The sequence below is a fragment of the Penaeus monodon genome, chromosome 40 (genome assembly GCF_015228065.2).
Source record: "Penaeus monodon isolate SGIC_2016 chromosome 40, NSTDA_Pmon_1, whole genome shotgun sequence".
Lineage (NCBI taxonomy): Eukaryota > Metazoa > Arthropoda > Malacostraca > Decapoda > Penaeidae > Penaeus > Penaeus monodon.
Genome location: NC_051425.1, coordinates 28635052 through 28643495, shown reverse-complemented (window position 1 = coordinate 28643495; position 8444 = coordinate 28635052). Strand labels below are relative to the sequence as shown.

At 38.9% G+C, this 8444-nt stretch overlaps 1 protein-coding gene across 1 annotated transcript; it reads left to right on the top strand.

Moving 5' to 3' along the window:
* Window positions 1–359: 359 nt before the first annotated feature.
* On the top strand, window positions 360–5154 carry LOC119597796 (probable glutamate receptor; the record flags this gene model as incomplete). The annotated part of the gene is given in 6 exon segments (XM_037947430.1): window positions 360–457; window positions 1680–1853; window positions 2155–2366; window positions 3078–3295; window positions 3668–3918; window positions 4823–5154. Coding segments are annotated over 6 exon segments (1170 nt in total), but the record flags the coding sequence as incomplete, so codon positions are not given.
* Window positions 5155–8444: the final 3290 nt, after the last annotated feature.

Here is an 8444-nt window from a genome sequence, read left to right as displayed (position 1 = left end):
GTATCATTGATACGAAAATAATATTATCGCTGTCAATTCTAAAATCGTTACCATTATATGTGCGTCCAAAGGGGGTTTCAGACCAATAGTCCGACAATACGTTTATTAAATGATTTGTCAGTTTAAACTTTATATAACTTTAGCACCGATATATCTCTGATTGTAGTGTATGAAAGTAAAGATATTTATGTTTATGTTATAACATAAACATAAATATGAAAGCTAAGATCAACAAAATGAATAAACACATTTGGTCTGAGGACCCCCTTCGGACACGCATACCTTAAAATCAAACCAGTATCAGTCTCTCGCAAGGTTGCGTCGCTCGAAGCCTAACCAACTTTCCGTTCCTTCCCGAGCATCCTCCGTTCAGCATCTGGGAGGAAGGCAAGAACGGAGGCCTTAAAGGCATTCTGGGAAAGGTCTTCTACACGCTCTCTGAGGTTACCAACTTCACGTGAGTGTTCAACTTGTTTGACTAGTTAAGTGATATATTAGTTTCCTGCTCTTTATCGCATGTAACATAATTCCTCGCGACCCAGATTAGTTTTTATGTATTACCTTCCTGACCCCATGGAATACTATTCAGCAATGGTTTACAGCCCTCTTCTTTCGAAGGGATTAAAAAAACCTGTTTATATATAATATTATGTACAGGTAGTGCTTCAGCTCTAATTAAATACTGCTATAAACTCTGGCAAGTCAAGCCGGAAGTGAACTGGCCAGCTCCCGCATCAACCGACGGCTTAGTAAACGTTCAGATCAGGCCTCCACGTCACTTGGATATGGAACCAAATCTTACTTAAAGAAAATATAGCACAGTTATTTTCAGTTAATCGAGTAATGCCATAGCCCAGTAGGAATAAATACATCTTTTATGCTATTTTCGTAGATTACACTCGCAAAAAAAAGTCGTAAAAGTAACAAAAGGTTGACTCAAAATTTCCCTCTGTCATTAATCCGCGACAATATAAATCTGGTTTCAACAGCCTCTTAGCCTGCGCGGGAGAAGTAGCAGCATATCTTCTAATACTAAACAATAACGCAATATGCAAGAAAAGTAACATCTGGTCTAAAACTAATGGCCGAAACACGTCGAAACCTAGTCTTCAGACTTATTTCACCACAACCCAGTATAGTTTACCCACGTGACTTATTTTAACGTTTATGTGCATTGTATAGTATTGGTACTTGTTATTTCCATTTATATATATCTTTTAAATCTATTTATATGGGTTTATTCATTATTTTTGTTTTCCTGGTATACGGCAACCTAATGGCCGCCAGATAGCGACCTGTACTTAAGAGAACCCTGCCTCATCCCAAATAATATCATGCTATGCATACGAAGCAAAAAATCGCAACAGTTCTCCATGGATTCCCTACAACAATGCGCCCATGTTTGGCATTGTCATGATGCACATATGAAGTGTATATGTGTATCTTCCTTTCATCCCAACACAATAGTCGTAATAAATGTATCATGATACGTAAATATATAATAACAGTCCAGCAATATAGGGCAGCTTTTAAATGAGTCTCTACAACAATGCTTCTACGATTGGAAATATTATGTTGGCGTTATCGCCAAACCCCAACAATATTACAGAACAAACACAAAGAAATAAGAATCATAACCGTTCTCCTTTGCCCCCCCCCAAAAAAAAAATTATGTGCAGATATGACTGCCACGAGTCCCTGGACAAGCAGTGGGGCGCCGTCGTGAATGGGAAGTGGACGGGGATGATAAAGGAAGTGCTGGACGGGACCGCGGACGTTGCCGTGGCCGCACTCTCCATGACGGACCAGCGATACTCGGTGGTGGATTTTCTCACTGGGATGATATCTTCAAGGTATAGGCAGTCGGAGACTGCTTGGGCTGGTGGAAGGAATGTGGTGATATAACTGAGGGTGTCTCTGTCTATCTGTCTATCTTCCTATCTAAATTTAAATACGGATGTGCACGATGTGTGGTTATTAGTCTTTACATAGACGTGTTTCAGTCTCTATAGTTCTTTACCCCAATTTCTCTCTCTACTCTGTAAACATCTATCCTTTTCTTTAATAAAAAAAACATACATTTATATGGACACATTATGTGCACCATTATACAAAGGCAACGCATACTTATACATACTCGCCTCGCTCCTCCAGCTTCAAGATTGTGATGAAAAGGCCGTCGAACTCGGACTACATGTGGACCGTGTACACGAAGCAGTTCGAGGCTGGCGTCTGGCTCATAGTGATCGTGGTCATCGTGGCTCTCTCGGTCGTGCTGTACTTGGTGCTGAGGTACTCCAGTCAGGACGATGACGTGTCCGTTTCGGAGAGCTTTTTCGTCATCGTCGTTTACATATTTGGACAGAGTAAGAGGGGACGGGATCTATTTGTACTGTGGGAGACCAGAGAACGTCGTCCACATATCTGGACGGAGTAAGATTAGGCGAGAATTGATCTGCACTGTAATCAGGCAAGGGTGTCACTGCCAAAATACAGTCAATCAAGTTCTGTAGTGTGTTGTCCCCGAAAAGTAGTCCCTGAAAGCTACAAAATGATCGTCCATTTTAGTTATCAAAGAATCTTTTTGTTGACATCAGTATGGGTTTAGTGAGAAATTAATTTTTGTTAAGCTTCTTTGCCTTTGCGGTTTTATGTTACACTTTTATTTCAAGAAGTTGTTGACGTAGCACCATTTTAAAAATATAATTGTTCCAAGAAATGCATCGAACTTCTATTGCATAGTATTTCTCATACTGTTTACACATATTTGTGTCTTCTTTTAAAAGCACTGTACCTCTGGGTCCTGGTGACCGAATAAAAAATTTTTATAGTTAAAACCTCTCTAATGTTTGAAGAAGAGGAGAGCGGCTTCATCAAAAGCAAAAGCAATAAGAAAATAACGTTTTTTTTCATCAACTATAATGATGATAGGAATTTAATGGTCATAAAAACACATTTTAACTGTTCATAAAAAGTAAATATCTCAAGCGACCCAAGTCCAGAATGAATGCTTCAATAATTACCATTCAGATTCTCACATCTTCCATCAAAATTACGCATAATGACTTTTTTCGCAGGTCCAGAAGTAAACATCACGGGATTAGGCGGTCGGCTGGTAGTGACAACCGTGCTGTTTTTAAACGTGCTCTTGCTGGGCCATTACACAAGTAATCTGACGTCCGCCCTGACCGTGGGGCCCCCGCTGCCCCCGCACCGCAACCTCGAGGACGTGTACAACGATAAGAGCCTCACATTCGGGTTCGTGAAGGGCTCGGCCACCGTCTCCAACTTCCAGGTAAGGGAAAGAGAAGGGAATGAGAATGGAGGTGGGGAAGGCGAGGAAAAGGAAGAAAATAGACAGAGAGAGAGGAGAAACAGAAGTAAGAGAGAGAGTGAAGAAGAAAAGAATTGGTAATAGTAGTAATAGTAGTAGTAGTAGTAGTAGTAGAAGTGGTGGTGGTAGTAGTAGTATTAGTAGTAGTAGTAATAGTAGAAGAAGAAGAAAGAGAACAGAGAGAGAGAAAGAGAAAGAAAGAAAGAAAGAGAGAAAGACTAGTTCACCAACACAGATGCAGCAAAGACAGTTTTGTGCGCGTTTCTTTAAACTAGAAAAAGACCACATAGACCAACATCATGGATACGTACCCACTAACCCCCACCCCTCCAGGACTCCAAATCCGACGTGATTCAGAAAGTGTGGAAATCGATAGACGTGGACAACGACCTCGTCATCGACTACGAGGAAGGCATGCAGCGCGTCTACAGAGACTCGTACGCCCTCCTCATGTGGGAGGTATACTACGAGCTCAACCACGGCAACGACTGCGGCGTGTTCCTCCTGCCGGCGCCCTACTTCCCCATCCACACTTCCTTCGCGATGCGCAAGGCCTCTCCTCTCGTGCCCATCCTCAATAAGATGTGAGGGAAATTTTATCATTTTTATTCTCACTCATTTATCTATTTACTTTGCTTTATTCATTCACTTATTTACCCATTTTGGTTTATTTATTCATTTAGCTATTTATTTTGGCATGTATTTATTATATATAATTGTTATGAGGCACATCGTGCGATGTTACTCAGTTTGGGAATCTTGAAGATGTGAGTTCATATTATCCTTATCTTCACTTTGTCTAGATGCTTGATGGGGATTCTATTCGTTACGAGATTTTTATCACTACGGGAGTTAAGAAAAAGTAAATATGTGTATCAGGTAGATTTTTATTCAAATTTCTTCAGGGTCTCTTACATGTGAGGGTGAATTGCTTTCAAAGGAGAGAAACAAATAAATTCTTATTCTTATTCTTATTATACTGAGTACGTAAGTGGCTATACTTTCATATGCATCTTATTCTGCTTGCATCCACAGCCATTTGTAAATTCATAAAATTCGTCCCTTAGCAGACCGTGACTCTTCCTCTCTTTCTCTGTATCTCCATATCAAATGTGCATCTCACTCTCTCCAGTAGCGTTGCTAGACATCTGTGGGCTGAAGGTTTGGCCTTGGAAGGGGAATAGCTACGGCTCAGCCTCCGGCCCCCTCGCCTTTTCTTCTTTGTCGTTTTCTTGAACGTCATTCCGCCTCTCTCTCTCTCTCTCTCTCTCTCTCTCTTTATATATATATATATATATATATATATATATATATATATATATATATATATATATATATATCACTCTCTCTCTCTCTCTCCATATATATATATATATATATATATATATATATATATATATATATATATATATATATATATATATATATTTTCGTCTGCCATCTTCTTTACTCCCATTGACCCTCACATCTGGCTCGACCCTTGCCCAGCGTCCTCGAAATCCTCTCCTCGGGGCTGCTGAGGAAGTGGTGGCTGGAGCTCAACGTGAAGACTAACGACTGCAACCAGCTGGAGACGGCGCCCATCGAGATCCAAACAGTCCTCACGCCCTTCCTCCTCCTGGGTGTGAGTCTGCTCTTGGCCTTCGTGTTCCTGGCGGCCGAGCGGTGGCGAAGCACACGCGTCAGGAGTGTTCTTGTGAAGTGAGGAGGGGAAGACGAGTCCACGGGGCGAGCGTGAATAGAAGAAAGAGAAGAAGAGAGAGTGTTGAAAGACGCTTACCAGATGGGAATGAAAAAAGAATAAAGCTAAGGGTTACTTATTTTGTGTATGACTTGTCCTTTTTTGTCTACAACTTTTAGCATTTTCTATATTATTGTTCTCTTTATAATTTTCAGGTAACTATCACGTAAGTTATTATAATCACAATTATTATTGATGTCATCATCATTATTATCATTGTTGTTATCATTATTGATATATTAAGAATACCGAGGATATTACTAATAATGATAATAGTACAAATATTTTTGTTATCATTTTTATTAATAATGTTATCATTTTTTATCATATCTATAATATCTATTACTATTATTATTATAATTATTATCATTATTATGATTATCATTATTAATATTGATATTATGATAATAATAATTATTGTTATTACTATTATTATTTTTTTTATTGGTATTGTTATTATTATTATTATTATTATCATCATCATCATCATTATCATCACCATCATCATTATCATTATCATTATCATTATCATCATCATCATCATCATCATTATCATCATCATCACCATCACCATCACCATCACCATCACCATCACCATCACCATCACCATCATCATTATCATCATCATCACCATTATGATTATTATTATTACTATTATTATTATAATAATAACAAAAATAATAATGATAATAATAATAATAATGATAATTATTATTATTATTATTATTATTATTATTATTATTATTATTATATTTTCTTTTCTTTAGATCTGCTAATTAAAATCAAACACCGAGTCACTACCAGCGACCTAGGGTGATTGAAGTTTGAGGCAAATGGAACACTAACAGAAATATGCTCACAACTTCTGCAGCAGGCTCCTTGAGTGTATAGCAAAAGCAGTACATTGCCTCATTATACTCTTCCCTTGTCCATTTAAGTCTTGTTTTCCTTTGATTGATAGTACAAGATGGCCGAACCGCAGGGCCAGGGTGGGAACTATCCCGTCCTAGTAACCTGGCGGATTTTGATAAATGGAAGAGTTAGACTTAATTCTGCACTGAGGGATGCGCCCCTTGTTGATCCGTGTGACGGGCGACACTTTATCACCCACTTCCTACTCTCACTTCAGAAGCAGGATACATTTCAGCCTCACTGCGAAGAAGCTGAAAATTCCGCGCCAATCACCAACTGGCATTTCCACGTCCCCGCGGCACGGTGCTTGACGCACACTGGTTGTCCCAAAAAGGGGGTAGGTCCCTGGAAAAGGGTTTTTTTTTACAAATGGAATCTTTCCAATTTTTAGTTTTAATTTTCAAAAAAAAATCCTTTTTTTGGGGTTAAAAACTTTTCCATTAGGGGGGTTTAAAAAATTTTGGGGGGGAAAATTTAAATTTTTTTTGTTACCGGGCCTTTTTTTTTTTTTTCCCTTTGCCTTTGGGGTTTTTTTGTTACACTTTTTTTTTCAAATTTGTTGCGTACCCCTTTTTAAAATAAATTTTTCCCAAAAATGCATCAAACTTCTATGCTAATTTCTCATACTTTTTTACCATATTTGTGTCTTTTTTTAAAAGCACTGTACCCGGGGCCTGGGCCAAATAAAATTTTTATATTTAAAAACCCTCTAATGTTTGAAGAAGAGGAGCGGCTTCATCAAAAGAAAAAAGAAATAAAAAAAAACTTTTTTTTCATAAACTAAAAGATGATGGGAAATTTTAAGGTCATAAAAAACTTTTTTAACTGTTCATAAAATAAATACTAAAGCGACCCAAGCCCAAAATTTGAAATGCTTAAAATTACCTTTCGTTTCTCACATTTTCCTCAAAATTACGCAAAATGACTTTTTTCGCAGGTCCAGAAGTAAACTCAGGGGATAGGCGGGTCGGCTGGTAGGGAAAACCGTCGTTTTTAAAACGTGCTCTTGCGGGGCCATTACACAGTAATCTGCGTCCGCCCTGCCCTGGGGCCCCCGCTGCCCCGCCCCGAAAACCCCGGGGACTTAAAACGAAAAGGCCTCAATGGGTTTCGTAAAGGGGCTCGGCCACCGTCCCACTTCCAGGAAAGGAAAAGGGGAAGGAATGAGAATGGGGTGGGAAGGCGGGGAAAAGGAAGAAAATAGAAGAGAGAGAGGAGAAACAAAAAGTAGAGAAGAGTGAAGAAAAAAAATTTGGTAATATAGAAATAGTAGTAGTAGTAGGTATAAAGTGGGGGGTTGGTAGTAAGTATTAGTAGTGTAGTAACAGTAAAAAAAGAAAGAGAACAGAGGAGAAAGAGAAAAAAGAAGAAAGAGAGAAAACTTCCCAAACAGATGCACAAAGACAGTTTTGTGCGCGTTTCTTTAAACTAGAAAAAGCCCACATAGCCCAAACATCAGGATACGTACCCCAACCCCCCACCCCCTCCAGGACTCCAAATCCGACGTGATTCAAAAAGTTGGAAATCGATAGACTGACAACGACCTCGTCATGACTACGAGGAAGGCATGCAGGCGTCTACAGAGACTTACGCCCCTCAGTGGGAGGTTACTAGACCAAACCACGGCAACGACTGCGGCTTTTCCCTCCTCCGGCGCCCTATTCCCCATCCACCTTCCTTCGCGTGCGCAAGCCTCTCCTCTGGGCCCACCCAAAGTGTGGGGGAAATTTTTCTTTTTTTATTCCATCATTTATCTTTTTATTTTGCTTTATTCATTCATTATTTACCCATTTTGGTTTTATTTATTCTTTAGCATTTATTTGGGCATGTATTTTTAATAATTGATGAGGCACATCGTGGGATTTTACTCAGTTGGGAATTTGAAGATGTGATTCTATTATCCTTATCTTCATTTTGTCTAGATGCTTGAGGGGGGATTCTTTTTCGTTGGGAATTTTTATCATAGGGGATTTAGAAAAAGAAAATTGTGTAAGGTAGTTTTTTTTAAAATTTTTCGGTCTTTTACATGTGGGGGGTAAATTTGCTTTCAAAGGAAAAAAACAAAAAAATTCTTATTCTTATTTTTTATTTACGATACGTAAGGGGCTATACTTTCTATGCATCTTTTCTGCTTCACCCACAGCCTTTTGAAAATTTCAAAAAATTTCCCCCTTAGCAGCCGTGACTTTCCCTCTCTTTCTCTGTACTCCATATAAAATGTGCATCTCACTCTCTCCATAGCGTTGTAACATCTGTGGGCTAAGGGTTTGGGCCCTTGGGAAAGGGGGAATGCTAGGGCCTCCCCCCCCCCCCCCCTGCCTTTTTCTTTGTCGATTTTTTTTAACGTCTTCCCGCCTCTCTCTCTCTCTTCTTTTTATATATTTTTATATTTTAAAATATATATTATTTATAATATTTTTAATATATATAGATATAAAACACCTCTCTCTCTCTCTC